Raw genomic sequence first — 21387 nt, forward strand, 5'->3', positions numbered from 1 at the left:
CATGTTGGGGCGCCTGGGTGGCTCAGCGGGTTGAGCCGCTGCCTTCGGCTCGGGTCGTGATCTCAGGGTCCTGGGATCGAGCCCCGCATCAGGCTCTCTGCTCGGCAGGGAGCCTGCTTCCTCCTCTCTCTCTGCCTGCCTCTCTGCCTGCTTGTGATCTCTCTCTGTCAAATAAATAAATAAAATCTTTAAAAAAAAAAAAAAGAAAATCCTTCATGTTTTTGCAAATTACTTCAGCTGCAGTTGACTCACACCTATACTCTCCTGCCGGATTAAGTGTTGAGATTTGTCTTTTAGCCCTTTGCTGGACTCTGTCCACAGTGGTCTCCCCACAACCCCCCCTCCCCTCCCCTCGGGGAGCCGTCCACACCAGCCACACCTGTCTGGCCGGCTTCCCATCCTGCTCGTTCCCTTGGACCCACATTCCCTCTAGCCACGTGTGCTTCCTCCTTGACCAGACCCCCCAGCCCCCTAACAACCATCAAGACAGTTTATTACCAAACCCAGTATTTATTGAGAACAAAGGAAACCAGCTGGCATAGAGGCCCAATTTCAATTCATCAAACTTCAGCTGAGGATGGGGAACAGGGAGTGGCCAGCCCTGAAGTTACCCTCCCAGGGAGGAACCAGCTCTGGGAGAGAGGGGCTGTCAGACCTCCAGGGCCTGGCTGGGGTCTCTGGCCAAGGAATGTGTGAAAGGGGCAGGGAGAGAAGACGGCAGCACCCCAAGATGTGGGCTGTGAGCAGCAAGTGGCAGAAGGGGCTGCTGAGCTGGTGGCCATCCAGGGGCGGGGTGCACGTGTGGTCCGCTGTCAGGGATTGACGGGGGGCAGGGAGCTGAGCTCAGGCAGCAGCTCGGGGTGGGGGTCTAGGCGCGCCAGGCGGCTCTGTTCCAGGGCGATGGCCTCGGCTGAGTGCTTGCATTTCTCAGAGCCACACTGACAAGTGAAGTATTTGCTTTTGATGTCCCAGAAGCGGTCACCATAGTCAAACCTGTCAGAGGAGCACAAGAGGCTATGGGATCCTGAGCCAGTGGCCCAGGCCTGCCCCAAAGCACCCACCCCCATCTTCTCCTGACAGGCTCCTAGCCCTTCTGTGTGCACAGAGCCGCAACACAGGCCCTGCCTGCGGACTTGTCAGACGTGCAGAATCTTGGGCTCCACCCCAAATCTACTGAATCAAAATCTGGGAGGCTCAGGACTCCATTTACACTGTCTTGAGAGCCTTGGCTCTACTCCTTGCCTGGACACTAGGCACTCTCCAGCCTTTGGTGTCTGGTCCTGGGCTCACTGCATGTCCCACACCCCAGCCACACACTGGAGACACCTCACCCCAGCTCCTCCCCAGTCCGGATGTCTCGGGAACTGAAGAAGGCAATGCGTGGAAAGCGGAGGTCTTGGTGCAGCATGAAGACCCGGACAGGGATGATGTTGGGGTCACACAGGTGGTTGATGAAGCGGCTGATGTTGCCATAGTAACGGGCATCGATGCAGTACACCTCTCCATCCTGAGGGGAGGGCGGCACCCTTCAAGTCGTCTACTACCGTGCTTGCCTGGCCCACCCCCACCCCAACAAACCCCCCAGTCCCTCCTCCCCACATTCCCATCTGCTGACTGACTGTAAGGCACAGAGGGGTCTCCTGCCCACCTTATTGTCTAAGTCGAAGAGGTAAGAATCATCCTCTCTCACATCAGCCTCGGCATCAGAGATCAGCTCCCCGACATACCTGTGAGGCAGGAGGTGGTGGTTCTGAAGGTGAGTGGGGGTTACTGGGAGCCAGCTCCAGGCCCTGTCCCTCCTCACAACCCCACGGAATCCTCTTCCATGATCTCTCAACTGCCCTGGTCTGTGTCCATGGATCCCACAGATCAACATGGCTGGGGCGGGTGGGCAGCCAGGGCAGAGTGGGCATGGAGGACAGCAGACATCAGACATCATGGGATGGGGGAGGTGGGTAGCTCCCCCCTGGAGCGAAGAGCAGGAGGAAGAACAGGGGACACCAGCGTGGGAGAGGACTCACAGGGCCTCCCCCTGCCAGCTGGGGTCTCTGCTGGATACCTAGAACAACAGGCAGGACCAGGACATGTGGGGGAAGCTGGGGGCTAGTGGGCTGGAGATGAGCTAGAGAAGCAGCCATGGGGAAGGTAAAGGGAAAGGCCTAAGCTGTGCAGGAGGAAGAGACAGTGAGCAGGGAGATGGTAAGCCCCTATGGTTAAGAGGACCAGAATGTGTAGGCAGCTGGTTTTTTGTGGGGGGGAATCCATGTGGGTTTAGTGCCTGGGAGGTGTGTGCACTGGGGGTCACCTAGCACATGGGTGTGAAGCACCCAGCATGTGGGGGCGAAGCCAGGCTGTAGGACAGGATTGACGGCAGGGCTGCAGGAAAGGGTGGAGCCACAGGGGCCGTGATGGACTCTGGGAAGGAGCTATCGACAAGGACAGCCACATTTAGAAAGCAGAGGAAGAGAAGTTGGTGAAGAGGAAGGATGGACGGGTCCGAGGTGAGGACAGCATCATGGAAGCCAGAGCAAGGCGGGGTGCCAGACGCCAGAAAGAGGATCAAGACACGGGGTGAGGGGAGGTCTGTCGAGAGGCAGCGTCAGCAGGAGGGTGAGGGCCGAGGCTGATTCCGGCAGGGATGAGCAGTGAGCCAATGGTGGGGAACTCGAGGTCCAGGAGGAAGCAGCCATCTCCACAAAGTTGAAAGATGACCCAGTAAAGAGGAAATGGGGGCGCCAGGGTGGCTTGTTAAGTGTCTGCCTTCGGCTCGGGTCATGATCCCAGGGTCCTGGGATTGAGTCCTACATCGGGCTCCCTGCTCAGTGGGGAGCCTGCTTCTCCCCCTGCCCCCACCCCACTTGTTCTCTCTCTCAAATAAATAAAATCAAAAAAAAAAAAAAAAAAAAAGTAAGAGAAAATGGATGGTCCCTTAAATGGGAAATGGGGTCAAAGGAGGCCTAGAAGTCTGCCAGCCATGGGGGAGGAGCCGGACAGGGGGTAACAGAGGTTGGAAAAGAAAGTGGAGGTGGATGGAAAGGTCGCATTACCACCTCAATTTTGCAGACAAGAGAAATGAGGCTCAAAGAGGTTAAGAACTCGGCCACGGACACGCACAGCAGAGTACAGCTTAAACCAGGTCCGTCTCCCAGCTTGGAAAGGCAGGGGAGGGGTGATATGGTGGTGGTGAAAGGAGGCTCTGCAGTCTGGACAGGCTAGGGGCAGGTGCAGTCTGGCCAGGGAGGGGCAGTGAAAAGGGGCAGGACCTGTCAGGGAGGAGAGCGGAGGGAGACCCGGGAGGCAGCTGCAGCTGGGCATCTACCCCGACCCCTACTCACTCGCAGATGAAGGTCCCCTGGGGGATGGTCTGCAGGGCGCGGACCCCCCAGCCCATCTTGGCTGTCCGGTAGAGCTGCAGTCGCACTCTGGGGGATGGGAGAGAGGCTGGCATCAGGTGGGGGGATGTGGGGTGTGGGGGGCTGAGGGCGGGCTGCAAGGGCGGGCCTCACTTGATGCCACTCTGTACCACCCGGTTCTTGCAGTTTCTCCAGCAGGAGCACGCCTGGTTACACTCGAAAATCAGTGGGGGCTCGATCTTATTAAATTCCTGGAGCAGCCGCCCGTCCTGGGGTCGAGGGAGGGAAGGACAAGTAGTTTCCATGTGGTGCCCACTACGGCTCCCGACCCCACAGACGGGGAGGACGGGCTGGGGGAGGCCACACGTGCCAAACTCAGAGACTAGGACCTACACCACACCCTTGGTTGGCACGTAGCTGGGCATGGGCCCAGCTCCATCCTGGCAGCGCCCCCCCGAACCCCTGCCCTGCCCTCCTGTTCACGAGGGAGGGACTGGCGGCGGAGAGCAGGTGGAGTGCACGCACCTTGTCATACCAGCAGCGGATGCTGAGCTGCCCGCACAGGCAGTTGGAGCTGGAGCAGTCGTCCACACAGGTGCAGTGCTGGGGCAGGAGGCAGGGGATGAGCTCGACCCTCAGAAGGAGCCTTGTCCCCTCAGCAGCCAGTGCTCCCTGATCCCCCACCACTGTGCTTCCTGAGGTTGTTACTTCGGGACAGTGGGTGCTGATGGTCCCAGGGTGAGGGGGAATCAAGGTGTTGCTGACAAGGGTGTCCCAGGGCTACTGTAAGCCCATATACCTTCACGTGTCCTAAAGAAAGCACCCTTTTGCCAGATGGATGCAGGCCCACACCAAGTTCCCTTTCAGCCTGGCTCCTTTGTTCATCCACGACTTGCCCGACTGGCCCTGGCTGCTCTGGATGTCCCTCTGGGCAGGGGGGCGGGTGCAGGGCCCCCCACTCACTTGCAAATGGGTGATGTTCCGGTCGATGTTCATGGTGGATGTCTCGCAGTTCTCTGAGATGTACTTGTAATCTTCAGGGCAGGGTTCCCCGTCCACGCCGTTGACACAGGGGATAGGCACGTTCTCATAGCCCCGAGCCACATCCCTGACAGAAGGGAGATGGGGCTGGGGGCGCTAGAGGAGGGGGTGCGGGGTCCACCAGGTGCAAGGAGAGGCCTGAGAGGTTCCTGGGGCCGTGGGAGGGAAGGGGGTGTTTCTGGGAGTTTGTCGGGGCAGGGGGAGGAAGACTGACAAATAAACTGTGGGACAACCAATGAAAACCGGACTTCAGATAACTGAGGAATAGTTTTCTACTACAGGTATGTCCCCACTGCTGCACTGTACCCTCTTAACACTAAACATGCACAGCTCCTCTGAAACCCTCATTTAGCTCTATTCTCATTTACTGTCTCTGGCATCCTGTTGGGGGCTGGCTCTGAGGATTCAGTGGAGCCTGTTCGGGGGTGCCCAAGGGATGTTCTGAGGGTTCAGCAGAGCTTGGGGGCGGGGCAGAGGCTGTCCCGGGTGCAGAGGGCTCCAGGCTCACCGGCATATAATCTTCTCAGTGCGGATGGCCCGATTCCCCACTCCCAGCCGAAGCTTGCGGTTGAGCTGCAGGGCAAACCACACATCGGAGCGCTCCGGAGTCAGGTCCCACGCCGTGTCCCCCTCCTTGTTCCGCAGCTCCGGGTTCGCCCCGCGTGACAGGAACAACCTGGGAGGGGATGGGGAGCCTGTGGGGTCCAGGGTTGGGAGCCTGCGCTGGGATGCCAGGGTGCAGGGTGGGTGGGGGCTCACAGCACACAGTCATGGTAGCTCTCCCGCGCCGCGATGTGCAGGGGCGTGTCCCCGTGGTAGTTGACTGCGTGGAGGTCGCAGCGGGCATTGAGGAGGACCTCGGCGATGGCCGCACTGCCCGTGAAGGAAGCCCAGTGCAGGCAGATGTTTTCTTCCTATGCAGGTGGGAGGGGCGGGGGGTGGGCCCAAGCCGTGAGCCCTGGAACCCAGCCTCCCCCTCACTCAGGGCAGGCCAGGGCAGCCCCCACCTCCCTTAACCCCCGCCAAACTCTCACGTTGTCTGTGAGCGTGACGTCAGCGCCCCGGGTCAGCAGCATGCGGATCACCTCAATGTGCTTGTGCTCTGCGGCCCAGATGATGGGTGTCCACCCCCCACTGTCCTGTGGGCGGGGAGAGAGGGAGGAGGGTGAGAGGCCACTGTCCCCTGCCCAGAGTCCACCCAGCACTCAGCCCTGTTTACCAAAGCAGCGTGAGGTCTAGAGCACAGGCTCCAGAGCTAGGCTGAGAGCAGGAATCTCAGCCCCACCACTCACATGCTGCGGGACCCTGGGTAAGTCTCTTCATCTCTCTGGGTCTATAAGATGGGACTAACAGTGTCTATTGTCCGAAGTTGTAGAGTAATTTTTCTCTTTCTAAAACACAGACATTTCCTAGGTCTTTCCACTCAAAAATCCTAGAATGTGATGACCCAACAGCACACAGGCTGTAGTCTCTAAAAAATATTTTCCATTTAAAGGAAGCAGAGTCTCTAAGGGGCGCCTGGGTGGCTCAGTGGGTTAAAGCCTCTGCTTCAGCTCAGGTCATGATCCCAGGGTCCTGGAATCGTGCCCCGCATCCGGCTCTCTGCTCAGGGGGGAGCCTGCCTCCCCCCCACCTCTGCCTGCCTCTCTGACTACTTGTGATCTCTGTCAAATAAATAAATAAAATTAAAAAATAAATAAATAGAGGAAACAGAGTCTCTTAGAGAAATGGCAGATTCAGCCTGGGGCAGGAAACGTGCTAAAAGGTAAAGATGCTCTCAGAAGTTGCTGGGTTGTAGCAAAAGCCACAGGAGCCTCATTCAAAGGGCTCCTCCTGGACAAACAACAAACAAATCAAAGACTGAAGAATGACTGTAATAGGCCAAAACACACCCAAAATATGACAAACTAAGAGGTAATAAAGAATATCTGCGTGTTTCTAGAGATTAAGGCAGCAACTCTTTGTTCTGAAAACTGATAAAAAGAAGCAAAAAAGAGAAAAGTAAAGAAAAAATACGAACAAGGAGGGAGAAAGAGATGGAGACAGACTGGAACAGGGCTGAGATTCAGGGAAAGGGCCAGAGTCAGCGGAGGCTCAAAGGAGGCCCGGGGCCTGGAGCCTGAAGCTGAGCCCAGGACCCCGAGGAAGGGGGCTGGCTGGTGGGGCAGCCAGGCTGCTGACCTGGGCGTTGACGTCCACCTGTCCCGTGCTGAGCAGCAGGCTGACCATCTCCAAGTTCCCAATTTTGGCTGCATGGTGCAGGCAGGTGGAGCCATCCTCCTCCTGAGGGAGAGGCCGGCCAGTGAGTGCCTTGCCAGCTCCGCGGCCCACCCTCTGACCCAAGGCCCCAGGAGGTGGGGTTGCGGTTGGGGGCTGGGGGGGTGGGGCCAGCTCTGCACACCTTGCTGTAGACGCAGCCGCCACGCTGCACCATGTAGCGGGCCGCCTCCAGGTGGTTGTTCACCACAGCCTCCATCAGTGGCGTCCGCTGCTGCTTGTCCACTGCATTGATGTTGGCTCCCGCCTGCGAGGAGGGGGCACGTGGGCTGGTGCCCCCGGGGGGCCGCGCGAGGGAAGGGGTGCGAGGACGGGGTCCCAGAGGCAGAGGGCTGGTGGGAGCTGACCTGCAGCAGCACGTGGCAGATCTCCACAGAGCCCTTCTGGGCGGCTGCGTGCAGGGGCGTGCGCTTGCTCTGCTGATCGCTCTGGAAGTTGGGGTCCAGGTTGTCCACTGTGGGGAGAGCCCGCCACACCGGAGGAGGGAGGGACAAGCGGTAAGTGAGAGAGCCAGAGGGCGGGGCCTTGTCCTAGTCAACCTCTCCCGGCTTCCACTGGGAAGGCTGGCGTGAGTGAACGCATGTACGCACTCAGCACTGTCCCCAGCACCTATGTGCTCGCTGTCACCATTGTCCCCACCATCACAGGTTATGTGTGTGTGTGTGTCTCCGCTGCACGCTAAGTGACGGGGACCCTCAGCGTCTGGTACATAACTGCTGCTCCAGCGAGGTGTGCAGAACAAACGCAAGAGCTGAATACTCACGCAGCATCAGGATCACCTTCTGCAGCTCCCCCTGCTTCACGGACAGGTACAACTGGCGGGGGTGGAAGCGGAGTTTCTTCCGCCTGCCACGGTGAGGGACAGGGGTAGGGTCCTCAGAAGGAGCATCACCCTCAGTACCTGTGACCCACCTTCAGCCCCAGCCGCCCGGCCCGAGAACAGCCCTGCATTCACCTCTCAGACTCCTGGATGACCAGGGCCTTCTCCAGGGCCTCGCGGCCGGGCCCCGGGGGCAGCCCCACAGCTGACAGGCAGCCCCCGTTGGGAAGGGTCAGGGAGGGCCCCGAGCTGTCGATGGTGTCAGCCAGAGGGTCGCAGGGTGGGCGCCGGGGCTCCCCATGCCCTCGCATCCGGGCACTGCAGGAGAAGGAGCTGATGTCTACAGGCCGTGGCGCCAGGCAGGGAACAGACAGTTGGGAAAGGGGAGGCCAGTACCTGGGCTGGGAAGTGTCTGCTCTCCCGGGGGCATCCTGAGCCAGGGGTGGGGGGGCAGGGGCTGCAGTGCCAGCTGGTGGGGTCACCCCATCCCCCCAGGGGATGGTCACCTCCTGGGCCTCAGATGCATCTTCCCCACAGTGGGGACAGAAGACCATGCCATTCAGCTGGGACACACAGGCCTTATGGAAGCGGTGGGCCACACGGAAGTCGGGGTGGCACTCCAGGAAGGTGCCCTGAGGAAACAAGGCGCTCAGGCTCTGGGACAGCCCTCCCCTGTGGGGCACGCAGCCGGCCTGCCCCTCTGGCCACTCACCGCTGTACAGAAGTAGCCACAGCCTGGGCAGCAGTGGTGCTTGACCATGCGGGCACGGTGGGTCTCACAGAGCACCATCAGTGCCACGCGGCTGGATGGCCTCATGGTCTCCCGCTTGAGGATGGCGGCATTGCAGCCTGACAGCTGTGGCGGTGTGAATGGGCAGGGAGAGGATGAGGCTGGGGCCTGGGGCTGGGTCCCCACCACCGCCACGCCCCCTGGCAGCTCCCAGGCCCACCTCTCCATCCACACTCTCTGTGGCCATGCACTTGTGCCCAGCTCGCTCACTGATACGGTCAATCTTGGGAGCCTCCATGCGGCAGCTGCACAGCGGTAACTCCTCAAAGCCCCGCTCGGTCTCCAGTGAGGACGTGTCATTGGATACCCCTTGGACAGAGGGAAAAGGGAGCTGAGGGAGGCCAATCACGTCACCCACAGGGACCCCTGCTGGGGCCTCTCACCTCCGCCCTGTTTTTCCCTCCATGCTCTAGAACTCCCAAAGCCTGGCCATGGACAGACACCTGGGCTCCAGTGGGGTCCCCCTCCTCCCCATCCCTCCAGCCCAGAGGGTGCCTGCCCCCTAGTGGCTCGCCATCCCGGCAATTGGCAATTACCAGCGTGGTTGGGGGAGAGGGTCCCCTCGCTGGGCAGCTCCAGGGACCCCAGAGGGACCTCCATGTACTCACTGGGGCCTGAGGAGCCCACACCATTCACTCCTGACATAGAGACAGAGAGAGTGAGAGTGCGAGCTCACAGGTACCTGGACGCGTGGGTACATGCGGGCGTGCGTGCGTGAGCACATGCGTGAGCGTGTGTTCGTGCACACTCTCTGGGGGCCGGGAGGGGGCTGGAGGAGGGGACCCAAAAGCAGAGGAGCCTCCTCACCTCGTGGCTCCTTGGCCCGGGGAGGCTCGCGCTTCCGCCGTTTCCTGGACGGCTTCACCCATGGGCTGTCCTTTCGCCACTTCTTCTTGGCTTTGCGGCGGCCACTGGAGCCACTCTGGGATGGCGTAAGAATTAGAGAGCCTGGCCCCCAGCCCATGACCTCTACCCCATGAGGACTCAGATCTCGGGCCCCACAGCCCCCCAGCCCCCCACTCCTTGGGATGCTAGCCTCCCACCCTTACCCTGTCGGACTGATTGCCTGACTCCTCGTCTTCCTCTTCTTCTTCTTCTTCCTCTTCCTCCTCTTCTTCTTCCTCTTCCTCCTCCTCCTCCTCTTCTTCTTCTTCCTCACTCAGTTGTTCAGCCAGAGCTTCAACCTCAGACTGGGAGGAAGGCAAGGCAGGTCTGAGGAAACAGCAACCTCCAGGCCACAGCCCCCTCTTGGAGGAAACTTGGGAGAGAGGCAGGGCAGGAGAGAGCCAACCCCCAAGACTCAGACATGAAGCAAAACAAAGAGGCTACTACTATTAGCCCAGATGGCTCCCCGGAGGAGGTGAGCATGGACAGGGAAGGCAAGAGTGCTGAATGTTAGCTGTGAAAAACTCACTCACAATGTGTGTGAATCTTGGCAACATATTAAGGGAAAAAAATTACCAGAAAACAAGCACATAGTTTAATACTCTATGACGTTTTCACACGTAGGCAAGACTACTACCCGTGGCTGCTCAAGACACTAGATGAGAGGCTCAGGAGGAACTTTACAATGAGGATGAGGATGATATTCCATAAATCCACCGACCAATCTTAAATATGACTAATAAAAGATGAGATGTCCTATAACTCCTGATGTGATGCAATAGGAAAACATGCACACCAGCTCTCAGATCTTCTTGCCACTTAAAAAACAAAAAACAAAAAACCACCCAAAGCCAATAGTGCTTCTAGATCTGCTTTATAAGAAATACCAGGCAGAGAGGAACATGATAGTCCCTGCCCAATCAGTGAATGCCTAAATGCGAGGAATTCTATATTACAAGTGACCTGGTTCTATCAACAAGTAAACGGCAAGAAAAGCTTCTTTTTCAAAACCAGGGGCACCCACGCATCAAGACAGACCTAAGGCAAATGTCGATCAAACTAGTGGATGCAGCGCATTTGAATCTGGACAGACAAAATCCCATTTATGAAACCACAGAGGCGATGTGAAACCTGGTAGCGAGATGATGGTTTTAAGGAGTCACTGGGACATTTTCGAGGTTGTGAATACAGTGAAGCGGTGATCTTAAAACTCAGGAAGAGGCCTCATGTTTAGAGATACATATGGAAACACTTCCAGATAAAACGATGTGATGGCTACTTTACAACAGTCCGGGAGATGGGCGGGCTGGGGGAGGAAGAGTTGAGTGAAGAGCTGCTGTGTGCTGACAACTGCTGGGGTGGGCTGAGGCTTCGTGAGAGCTCAGCCCTTATTCTTTTATGCCTATCTGAAATTTCCCGATGTCACGTTAAATAGAAAGCACGTCAGGCAGAACAGCATTATACCGCATAAGCAAACACGTGTGAGACAAAACCAAGAGCAAAATAATGAATAAGCAAACAAACAACAAAATGGGATGGTAAACCCCGAAGTCCAGGATGGAGGTTACCACCCTGGGGAGTGGCAGGGGATGGGCTGGGATGGAGCACACACCGGGAGCAAGTTAGAGGAAGGCCAGCTCCTTCTCACCTTGCTGTCGGAGTCCACACGCTCATCCACAGAGTAGGAGTCGTAGTAGAGGCTGAAGTCGTCCCCCACCACTGTCTCCCACTCCTCTAGGGACCCTGGGCCCCCTTTCTCCATGGTCACTTCTCCCGAACCCCGCGTAGAACCCAACTCCTCTGACTAGGAAAGATCAGAAAAACAGAAGCTGCTGGTACCTGGTACCCGACCCCCATTTCCCCTGGGTACAAGATACAGCCCCCACCCTGGTGGAGAGGCCTTGTGTTCTGCCTCTCCAGGCTCACCAGGCCACCTCCGGCGTTCAGCTTCCTTCTTTTCGCCACTTCTGGAAGAAAAGAGAGAGAGAGAGAAAGGAGTTAAGGCCTGTCCTTAAACCCTCAGGACAGGTCTTATCCAGTGGCCAGGGGGTGGGGGTGGGGTGGGACTGACCTGAGGTCATCTTCCCCAGCGAGTGTACATCATCACTCATGCGGAAATGCTGTACTTCAGGGGGCCGCTTCTCAGGGACCGGGGGCTGGGGACCAAGAGGGAACACACTTAGTAGTTCTACCTAACTACTAAGGTAGTTAGTAGTTCTACTAACTACCTTAGAAGTTCTACACACTTAGTAGTTCTGGATTAGCCTGGAGTCCTGGATGAGGCTGGGGTGGGCGAGACACACCCTCAAAATTGCCATCTGAAGCTCCAATAAACCAGAATGTGGCAATCACAACTCTGGTCTCCTCAGAGGCAGTGTGTCAAGCATATCCTCACCTAACACTTACCTCTTCAAGCACGCAGAAGCAGGCCCTATTTACCCATTTTACAGAGGAGAAAACAAAGGTTCACGCCTTGCCCAAAACTGCCTAAACCATATTCAAAACAAAATGATACCAGAGCCCCAGAAACATTGTTATAAAGCTTTTGAAATTCTGGGGCTTTTGTCCTTTCCCTCACCTCCTTCCCTGTAGGGATTCACAGTAAAAAAAAAAAAAAACAACAAAACCCTTAGAAACCCTCTGAAAAAGGAAGCAGGGGCAGTTTCAAAGGGAGGAAAAAGCTCCCTTGGGGCCCACTTTAAGGTAGAAAGAGAGTTTGAAGTTCCTTAGACAGTCATTATCATAAGAATAATTACGAGGTTAACTACATCATTAACTCTCTAACCTTTGTTTTTTCCTATTCTCTCCCCAAGAATTGTAAACTCCAGGAAGATAGGAACTTGTCTGTTCAGATTAAGCCCAGCCCAGAATTTGACACACAGTGGCCCCCAAGTAAGTATGTGGAACCAAGAATGGATGAAGAAAGGTCTCCAGCTAAACTGTTTAAAAAAAAAAAAAAAAAAAAAAAAGGCCCACAAGGGGTTCATAGTGGACTACTTTAGTCTCCCCACCCCCACGCCTCTCCCCCGCAAATCCTCACCTGCCCATTTCCTGGTTTGGACATGGTTTTTCTGGCTCGGTGGACCTTGGGCTGTCCCTCTGGGCTGGGTGTGGCCACAGGGGGCTCGGGCCCTGCTGTAGCTGCCCCCTGAGCCCCCGGCATACTCAGCAGCCTCATAGCCAAACTCTGGACTGATGGGGGTGATTTTCCAGTCCCTGTCATTGACATCTTGGCCCGGCTGGGACAGGTGCCCCCCTTGCTGGGGGAAGAGGGGAATGACTTTGTGGCATGGCCTGGAAGACAGAGAGGCAGGCAGGCAGAGGCAAGATAAGAGTGAAAGTGTTCAGAGAATACCCCACCTCAGCCCTCCAGGCTCCCCAGCCTCTCACCCAGCAGGATGCGGCCCCCATGGAGGTCCCCATCTCCCTCCAGATTCTCAGGTTCATCCCCAATGAGTGGTGCGGCTCCTACAGGGGTGTCAGCCCCCTCATCGCCAACGGTGACCGTGACAGAGGCTGGGGATGAGGGCCCAGCAGGCTCCAGGGAGTTGGGGCTGGCCTTGGGCAGGGTCTCCTCATTACGAGGAGTGTCCCCCAAAGAGCCATGGACTGTAAGGGAAAATAAAAAGTTTAGGGTTAAGATCTCAGGGAATCCGGTGTTGGGGGAGGTGAAGGTCCAACTGGGCCCGTTTCCGCTGCACTCACCTCTCTCAGTGGCTCCTCTAGGCTCCTTCTCCAGCACCAGCGCCCCCATCTCAGCAGGGGCCTCCCCCTGGCAGGGGACACAAGGTATAGGGGGGCTGGTCAGTCCAGTCGGAAGTTGGGGAGCCCAGGACGCCTGGGCTCTGGGAAGAGAGAGTAGGCTCCGGGGCCTACCTCTTCCTCTATGAGGACCCCCCCTTCCGCGGCCTCGGCTGCCCGGGGGGGCCGCACGACCCCTCCCCCGGGCCCGCATTAGCCCCCTCCCTCTCGGTAGACCCCGCATCTCAGGGGCCGAGAAAAGAGGAGGGGGAGGGGGCGGGGCCTCCGCGCCCCGGCCCCGCCCCCTCCTCCCGGCTGCACGCGCCGCTCCCCCTTTGTCCCCCAGGCCGCGGGGACCCCGGGCACCAACCCCTCCAGCGCCCGCTGCCCCCCAGCCCGGTGGACGGCCCCTCGTGCCCCTGGCGCGTGCTCCTGGGGCCCCGGCGCCAGCCGCCCACTCGGGGGCAGCCGGCGGCTGCACGCGTGCCTCCGTGCCCACTCCCCCCACCTCCCACCCCCTGGTCCCCTCATCCGCCCCCGGTGCTGGCCCTCCGGATTGCTGCAGGTCCCGTCCGGGCCCCCCGGCCCCGTTGCACCCCCGGAGCATTGCACGGGCGCGCGCTTCCCCCGGGCGCGCGCGCGGGCATGCACCCGCCTCTCCCCCTCCCCTTCCGCACCTCGGCGGCCGCCGCCGCTGCAGCTCCCGCCGCCGCCGCCATCGCCGCTTGCGCGGGGGGCCGAGCCGGCGCGCGGCCGCCCCGGGTCACGTGGGCGGGGGAGGGAGGGCTAGGAGGAGCCTTAAAGGAGCCACTACGCGCTTTCTGGCCATTTTCCCCTCGAGAGCCACTTCGGAAATGGTAGTGGCTGTCCTAAGCTGGGGGGCTGCAGGGGAGAATTCCTGCTAATCCTGGCGTCAGCTCAGCGGGGAGCCGAAGGTGAGGCACGCCTGGGTTCAGGTGTGGCTTCTCCATCCCCCGCCTGTTTGTAGGTAACGAAGGGAGGGTCGTCTGACCCTCACTGCTTTCGGCAGCGGCTGTCTTTCCAGTCTAGCCCGTGTTATGTTTCTCCCTCCTCTGGGTGCTTTCTGGTTTCTGGGTCGCCAGATGGATCAGGCTCAGTTTTGGCCTGGCTTCACTAACGAGCAGGAAGGGGTCAGTGGGAACGCGCGGAGGACACCTTTACTCCTGACTGTTTCTATCTTGGTGCTTCATGTCTCCTAGATCGGCGTCCTCTTTTGAAAACCTAGGGCTAAAGTCTCTTCTGTTTATGCCAGACCTGTTACGTCACCATAGGCACTAGGGATCCAAGTAAGCCCCCAGAGGCCCTAGAGTTATTACTGCCTAGTGACACTACTAATCTTTTTTTTTTCTTTGTGCCAAACACCTCACAAGCATAGTCAGGAACTAAGTGGGGCATAAGCCCAGTTAACAGTGTAAGTATGAATAATATTACACAAAGATATACAACCTTTATAGCATAACTTAGGATACCATCCCTTTGCGGATTACATTCTGGTCAAAGTCTGGAGAAAACCCTGTATGATTTCACACGCAGTATTTGATAGAAGCCCTTAGTTGGGGTATGGGGCACCTGAGGCCATTTCAAGGCCTTCTGGGAACTGTAGTTCTCTTTGGTTAAGAAGTATTTCAGAGCTTTGTGGGACTTGTAGTCTTCTCCATACCCTAATCCAAACATAGTGTTTTTGCCTTTTTTTTTTTTTTTAAGCTTTCCGGAGGACATGAAACCTTTCCTCAGAATATAAATGCCCAAAAATAGCCTCCTGCTTACAATTTTGGTGGGCATAATGATCACCTTTATAGCTCATCCCCAGGGCTGATACCAAACTCTTGTAATAGAGGGGGAAGTTGTGTGTTACCACCACCACCAATCATGGAACATAAGTATGAGATACCTGCCAGACGCTGAGGTTGCAGAACTGGGAGGGTCCCCAGCCAGAGAAGCCCACTTGTCACAATCCCCTGCTCTTGTCAAGTCTCCTTCAGGCATGGGTCCTGCATGAGCTGTGCTGAGTATTGAACAAATGGCATAAAGGAGAGACTGTCTAGAGTGGGATAGTCATACACATGCAGTTGCCAGACAGAGTATAAAGGAAAGAGTGTGGGTTTCTTTTTTTAATTATTTATTTTGTGGAAAACAAAAGCAGAAAAACTAAAACCCCAAACTCCAGAAAAAATCCTAAAAAATACGTTTTTTCTTAAAAAATACTGTATAAGTCTCTACTCCTCTCCCTCCCACCCAACAGCCCTCCTTGTATCCTCTCATCTAAGTGCCCTACCCCCCACCCCCACCACTATTCATCCTTCTCGCTATTGTCCCCCACTTTTCCATATCTACCCAGGATGCTCACCCCCAAGTTCTCTTACCTGGCACCTGACATGGTTCTCCCTAGAGTTCCGGTGAGCCTTTACCCACAGTCCCATTCCCCCAGCATGCAAGAACTGTCTCCCCACTTCCTTTTCTGGGATTCAATAATCCTTTCCCCCACCACTCCCTCTCCCAAGGATCTATGCTATGCAGGAGCATGTAAGCTGCCTCCTGCCAAATTCCCTCCCAACTCCCACCCACCCACCCCCCCATCTCAAGAAATATCAGAACCTCACCCTGGGCAGCCTTAACCAGGAATAAATCATTTTCCTTTTTTTCTTCTCATTCTATAAGACCCTTTCCCTCCCTCCACATTTCCATGCACCTCTAAGAGAAGAAAAATTTTCTCTGGGAGCCCATATTCCCTTGGCCTTCTCAAGAATCCTCTCCCTCTCCATTACTTTTTTTTCCCCCTGAAAAGGCAGGGGTCTTCTCTCCAAGGAATCTTCAGCCCCTCCCTCAGGATGTATCTGCTCAGGTTCCCCACCGTACCTGCCTGTTCCCGACCCTCCCACCCGCCCTGTTCTCCTGGGCTAGGAGCTCCCTTCCCACTCAGCCCAGGGACGCCCGCCTCCTGGCCTCTGAGACTGCCCCGCTAGCGGATGAGGACGTTGATCTCGGCCACGCTGGCCTCCAGCACGTTCTCCGCCGTGGTCTTGCCATGTTGCTCCTTAAGGTGCCGCCTAATGGCGGGCTTGTGAGCGAAGCGCACGTCGCAGTAGGAGCAGCGATAGGGCCTCGCTCCGGAGTGGAGATTGAGGTGGTCGTGCAGCGTGGATTTCTGCGTGAAGCACTTGCCACAGATGCCGCATGAGTGCGACTTGACGCCGCGGTGCACGTTCATGTGGCGGTTGAGGTTGCTGCTGTGGTTGAACTGCTTGCCGCAGCGTGGGCACATGAAGATGAAGTGCTGCGCCCGCATGTGGAAGACCAGCTTCTCCACGCCCTGGAACACTTCCGGGCACTTGGTGCACTTGATGTTCTTTAGGGGGTTTCCACTGGAAAAGCCCCCTGGCAGGGGTCCCCGGCTGCCCCCTGCCCCCAGGCTGCCCCCCGCCCCCCGGGCAGCCATGGCCACCGCTGCTGCCTCCACCAGGCCCGAGGTGGCCCCCACGCTGGCCCGGCCTCCGGGGATCAACAGCAAGCCCTCCCCTTCTGCGTCCTCAGACAGGCTATAGCAGGCTTTCACGACCCCCTGCGGTGGGGCCACAGTGCTGGGGGGCACGCTGCTCTGGGCCAGCTCTCCCAGGTGGCCGCCCACGGAGCCTCCGATGCTCAGACCTCCTCCCAAACCTCCGGGAGGTTTGAGCCGGTGTGCCACCTCCAGGGCCGATTCCACCTTGACGATGCAGATGTCAGACACGTCCTCGTCCTCGTCCTCATCTTCTTCCTCGGCCTTCAGCTCCAGGTCCTCATCCAGAGGAAACTCCAGTTTCACGGGCCGTGGGAGGGGGGGGGGTAGGGGGGGGGGGGGGGGGGGCTTGGGGGCTGGCTTTGGGGTCCTGGCGGGAGGGAGGAGGGATTTGGTGGCACTGACACTGCTCACAAGGCTGGCATCGCTGACCCCGTCCTCTTTGAGGCCTATTTTGGGCTCAATGAACTGGCTGAGGGCGTTCCTGCATTTCTCCACCACGTGCTCCATCTGCAGGTAGGAGGCAGCCGTCAGGTAGTTGACGATGTCCCTGACAGCGAATTCCAGAGCGCCCGTGTAACAGGAGAGGAGCAGGTCGGCCACGATGCGCGCACTATGCATCAGGGAAACCTGCAGCTCAGAACTGGGGTTCAGCAGGAACTGGTCCCTCAGGAAAGGCGAGCAGGCGGCCAAGATGACCTTGTGGCCACGGAACTTGAGGCTGTCGGCCACAATGGTCACGTCGCAAAACCGCTCCTCTGCGCGGAGCTGGTTCATATTCCGCAGGGTAGCGGCCTCGTGGCCGGGCAGCTGGAAGCGCAGGACTTCCACCCCAGAGGCCATTGTGGTGGGGGTGGGCAACCCTGGTCGGGAAGGAAACCTGGTCAGAGACAAAGGTCTCTGGCTCTGCTAAGCCAACGCTCCAGGCCCCTCGCCCCCATTTCTGCCCAGCCTCCCAGCTTCGGATCTCCCAGTCTTCAGGCCTTTTCCTCAGTTTCCCCAGTCCCTGGGGAAGCGCTGTCCCTCCGAGAGGACGGAGGCGTGGTTCCCGGGGGCGGGGCAGCGGCGTCCACACCCCCCAGCCCGACCGCCCGCGAGGACCGGGCGAGCCCGCGCGCCCACGGGGAAGGTAGGAGAAACCGGGAGCAGAGGCCTGGGGTTCTGGGCTCCGGGGTGACCCGGGCTGCAGCCTCTTCTCACCCCGCCCCCTTTCCCCGCTGCTTCATTCCTCCGCCCCCCCATGCACGTTTGCACGCGCATTTCACGTCCTCCCCCCGCCGCCTGCACGCTTCGTGCACGCACCCCCCCACGTTCAGAGCTCCGTGGCACGCCCCCCAGCCCCACGACCCTGAGTGCACGCGCCTCTCACCTGGCCCGGTTCCGCGCGCTGTTTTTTCCCCCCCTATCTCCCCCACCCCCCCCCGGGGTCGGAAGCGCCCCCAAACACGGGCAGGGCCTGGGCAGCGCGCAGGCGCGGGGGTGCACGAGGCGCGCGCGCGGGGCCAGCTCCGCGTGGGCGTAAGGAAGGAGGGGCGGGGGCGGCTCGTGCGGTGTGTTCCAGGCCCCGCGCGCCTCGGCGCTGGCGAGAACTCGGGGAGGAGGAAGAGGGGAGGGAATTAAAGGAGCAGGATTCCCCCTTTCCCGACCCCCCTTTCTTCACCAGCACCCCCCACACGGTTAAAGGGCCGGACGGCCTGGCCTCCCCTTTGGCCAGTATTATTTGTCCGCCAGAGCGGAAATACGTTCCACACCCCCCTCTCTCACTCCCCCTCCTCTGTGCCTCCGGGCCCCGCGGCCCGTCTGCGCGTGCGTGCCAAGTGCCGCGCGGAGGCCCGCTTGCTCGGGCCCGCCCCCCGTTCCCGGCGGCCCGCGGCGCCCTCCGCTCCGCGCCCCCCAGTGCGCGCCCCCGCCTGCGCTCCATGCCTGCCAGGCTCCCGCCGACCGTGCTGCCACCTGCTCTGAGGGCGGGTGCGGCTCTGGCCCAGCTGTGCGGTGCGGGACAGGGCTGCAGCCCCTCCCAGGGACCCAGACCGCCCCGCGGCTATCAGAGCTCAGGTCGAAGTTGCCCACGCGTGCATCCTCTGTTGCACAGTCCCTCTGGCCACATTTCAAGACTTTTTTCCAACTCTTCTGAAGCCAGTGACCACTTAAGTCCTCCTGGCCTAAACGAAGTTTTAACTTCCTACAGTAACAATCCAGTGCCCTCCACTTGCCTCTGTCTTAACAATAGTGTATCATCGCACCCATCCGACCTTCTCCTCCATTCTAAGAACTGATCCTACTTTTTGCCAAGGCAAAGGTCCTCCACTGTGTGTACTGTCGGTGACCTTGCCCATTTCACCCCTACTGTATAATTAGCCCTAGCACTAATTCTTCTAATTATGCGATTATTTGTATCAATACCATTTTACCATCTTTGATCTTTCCAACTGCAGCTGTCTCTGGCAAGGTCAGAGATCCATCGCCCTAAATAAAAGCTCTCCTCAACTCTGCACCTCTACTATCTCTTTCTCTGTCACTCCCAACTAACCTGAGGTCTCCACAGCTTTGCCAACACCATTTATTAGCACGTTGGGCAAAGGGTGATTGCCCTCCCCGCCCCTTTCTTGCACACTCCCCTCCCCACCCATCCAAACCCAGGTGAAAAAGGCCCTGCTTCCCATTGGTTGGGCTGGTTGGTTACATACTCCAGGAGACTAGAGCATTTCTCTTACACATCAATTTTGAGGAAACTGATTGTTATATAATGGGTTCAGTATCTGGTTTCCCCCATTTGATTGTAAACTACTTGATTGCAGGAATTATGTCATGAATTATATTTTGCAAATAAAAGGCATGCAGTAAATGACTGACTGCTGAAGTCGTTCCTTTTCAGCTCAGCCAGCATCCACCCAGAAAAAGTTTGTTCCTGACTTAAACTGAATTCCTGAACTCAGAGGGATGACCTTTGGTGGGAGAGTTGGGGCAGTGTTTAGGTGGTGCTGGACTCCTTGCTTTCCCTTTTAAATTCTTTGCCTTTTATGCCTCTACCCAATTCTCTTTATTCTAAAATGCACTCTTTGTAGAAATCTCCTTTGTAGTCAGGCCGTATAAATCCAAGTAAGAACTTTGGCTTTTGTGTCAGACACACCTAGGCTCAAAGTCATACTCCACTACCTTTTTTTTTTCTTTTTTAAGATTTATTTATTTATTGTAGAGAAGGGAGGCGCGGGGGGGCGGTGGTAGAGAGAAGCCCGTTCCCTGCTGAGCACTAGGTCCTACCCCAGGCTCTATCCCAGGACCCTGAGATCATGGGCCACCCAGGTGCACCCATATTCCATCACGTTTTAAAAGAGGCCCCTTGGGCAAGTTACTCAATTCTCTGAATCACAGCATTTTTGTCTTTGAATTGGAGACCCTGATATTTCACAAGGCTAATTTGAGGTTTAAGAGAGCCTGGGTGCTAGAAGAGATAGCTCTCTTCCCTTTGCCTACTTGGGAGACTATAAAATCTTCAAAAGAATTATAACTGGATATTCTGTTTCCCTGTCTCATCTCTTCTTTCCCTCATTGCCAGACTTCTCAAAAGAATAGTGCACACTCTAGTGAAATCAGAAATACACAGCCTGTCCAAGTAAGAACTGAAGTTTGTCAAGTTTTGTATTCTGTCACCTTCTTGCTACTTCTCCTTTCTGGGGGAGTGTAAACAGGACAAGGGGCCTCATCTCAGCTTGGGATTTTTAAGACAGGTTCTTGGTGGCAGGTAGAGTTGTGAGCTGATGAATCCTTCAAATGCCAGGCCCTCCCAGTTACAGTTTTTTTTTTTAAGATTTTATTTATTTATTTGACAGAGATCACACGTAGGCAGAGAGGCAGGCAGAGAGAGAGAGAGAGAGAGAGGGAAGCAGGCTCCCCGCTGAGCAGAGAGCCCGATGTGGGGCTCGATCCCTGAGATCATGACCCGAGCCGAAGGCAGCGGCTTAACCCACTGAGCCACCCAGGTGCCCCCCAGTTACAGTTTTATATGGAAACAAACCGTAGTGCCCAACAAGGCTGCCTTCTCCTGTGCAGCCTGGTAGACAGATGCTTTACAGGATGTTTTCCCACATAGCCCATGTAGGGGTATCTACATGCTTGTCCCTTGGTTCCAGACTTCTGCCAGGGTGAGATAAGTGACCCTCCAGTCCTTGGCTAGCAGTACTGAACTCGCTGGTGTAGTGTCAAGGAAGGGTAAATTCAGGATTCTTAGTGGGCTTGAGAAATAAAGTCTGACTAGGGAGCAAGGAACAAGTAGGAGACAGAAGGTCTAGGTTCTAGTTCAGGTTGGAGGCCATCAAGGTCCCAGAGGTTTCAGTATTCTCTTCAAGAAGTGGAGGGGGTTACCTGGGTGCCTCAGTCAGCTAAGCATCTGCCTTTGACTCAGGTCATGATCACTAAGCAGGATCTGTCAAGAATGTTTTGCAGTTCCAGGCCCCTGAAGAGGAACAACCAGGCCCCTGCAGCAGAATGATCACCTCAGACCTTTAAAAAAAAAAAAAAAAAGATTTTATTTATTTACTTGAGAGAGAGCACGCGAAGGAGAGAGCACAAGCAGGGGGGACAGCAGAAGGAGAGGGAGAAGCAGGATCCCGTGGAGCAGGGAGCCTGATGTGGGACTTGATCCCAGGACCCCAAGATCATGAACCCAAGCCAAAGGCAGCTGCTTAACCCACTGAGCCACCCAGGCACCCCAATTTTCACCCTTTAAAAACCGCTGCTTGGAAGTTGACGGGGAGTTTAGGCCTCTGAGCATTAGCTCTCTGTTTTCCTGCATGATGGTGCACCAGTAAATAGCCTGTTTTCCTTCACTCCAAAAACAAACAAAACGAAACCCCAAACTAACCAAAACAAAACTCTGAAAAGCAAACAACCAACTAAACAAATAAAACCCCAAACCCACAAAATTGAGAAAGGGTAAAAGGGTACACACTGAAAGGCCTCCTGT

At 56.9% G+C, this 21387-nt stretch overlaps 2 protein-coding genes across 6 annotated transcripts; both read right to left on the minus strand.

Annotated features, from left to right (window-relative positions):
* Window positions 1-487: 487 nt before the first annotated feature.
* On the minus strand, window positions 488-13626 carry LOC111152229 (euchromatic histone lysine methyltransferase 2). 5 transcript variants are annotated; one of them, XM_022510644.1, is made up of 28 exons: window positions 13585-13626; window positions 12872-12938; window positions 12557-12775; window positions 12207-12460; window positions 11238-11322; window positions 11093-11133; window positions 10815-10970; window positions 9331-9471; window positions 9089-9203; window positions 8818-8919; window positions 8442-8590; window positions 8204-8347; window positions 7888-8123; window positions 7627-7809; window positions 7435-7517; window positions 7019-7125; window positions 6796-6918; window positions 6576-6677; window positions 5429-5533; window positions 5154-5308; window positions 4903-5070; window positions 4317-4461; window positions 3879-3956; window positions 3507-3622; window positions 3336-3422; window positions 1649-1727; window positions 1332-1507; window positions 497-993 (listed from the first exon to the last, which is right to left on the minus strand). In XM_022510644.1, exons 1-28 carry the CDS (start codon window positions 13624-13626, stop codon window positions 813-815), a joined length of 3639 nt encoding a protein of 1212 aa, XP_022366352.1. In that variant the 3' UTR covers window positions 497-812. The 5 variants fall into 5 exon arrangements, with proteins under 5 accessions (XP_022366355.1, XP_022366352.1, XP_022366353.1 ...); XM_022510645.1 differs by lacking the exon at window positions 8818-8919; XM_022510642.1 differs by lacking the exon at window positions 13585-13626 and having other exon boundaries at window positions 12872-13151.
* A 1962-nt stretch (window positions 13627-15588) lies between these two features.
* LOC111152313 (zinc finger and BTB domain containing 12) lies at window positions 15589-17895 on the minus strand. Its single transcript, XM_022510794.1, has 2 exons — window positions 17794-17895; window positions 15589-17287 (listed from the first exon to the last, which is right to left on the minus strand). Exon 2 carries the CDS (start codon window positions 17265-17267, stop codon window positions 15888-15890), a length of 1380 nt encoding a protein of 459 aa, XP_022366502.1. The 5' UTR covers window positions 17268-17287; window positions 17794-17895; the 3' UTR covers window positions 15589-15887.
* Window positions 17896-21387: the final 3492 nt, after the last annotated feature.

This window comes from Enhydra lutris, unplaced genomic scaffold (genome assembly GCF_002288905.1).
Source record: "Enhydra lutris kenyoni isolate GAN:26980312 unplaced genomic scaffold, ASM228890v2 scaffoldscaffold28, whole genome shotgun sequence".
NCBI lineage: Eukaryota > Metazoa > Chordata > Mammalia > Carnivora > Mustelidae > Enhydra > Enhydra lutris.

Excerpts from the sequence above, each read along its gene's own strand:
- LOC111152229 (XM_022510642.1), bottom strand. The coding sequence starts at position 13,151 with ATGCGGGGTCTACCGAGAGGGAGGGGGCTAATGCGGGCCCGGGGGAGG. Across the intron at positions 7,518-7,626 it reads GTCATCCAGGAGTCTGAGAG|GCGGAAGAAACTCCGCTTCC; the intron begins GTGAATGCAGGG and ends TCACCGTGGCAG. Across the intron at positions 4,462-4,902 it reads ACTGAGAAGATTATATGCCG|GGATGTGGCTCGGGGCTATG; the intron begins GTGAGCCTGGAG and ends CCCTTCTGTCAG.
- LOC111152313 (XM_022510794.1), bottom strand. The coding sequence starts at position 17,267 with ATGGCCTCTGGGGTGGAAGTCCTGCGCTTCCAGCTGCCCGGCCACGAG.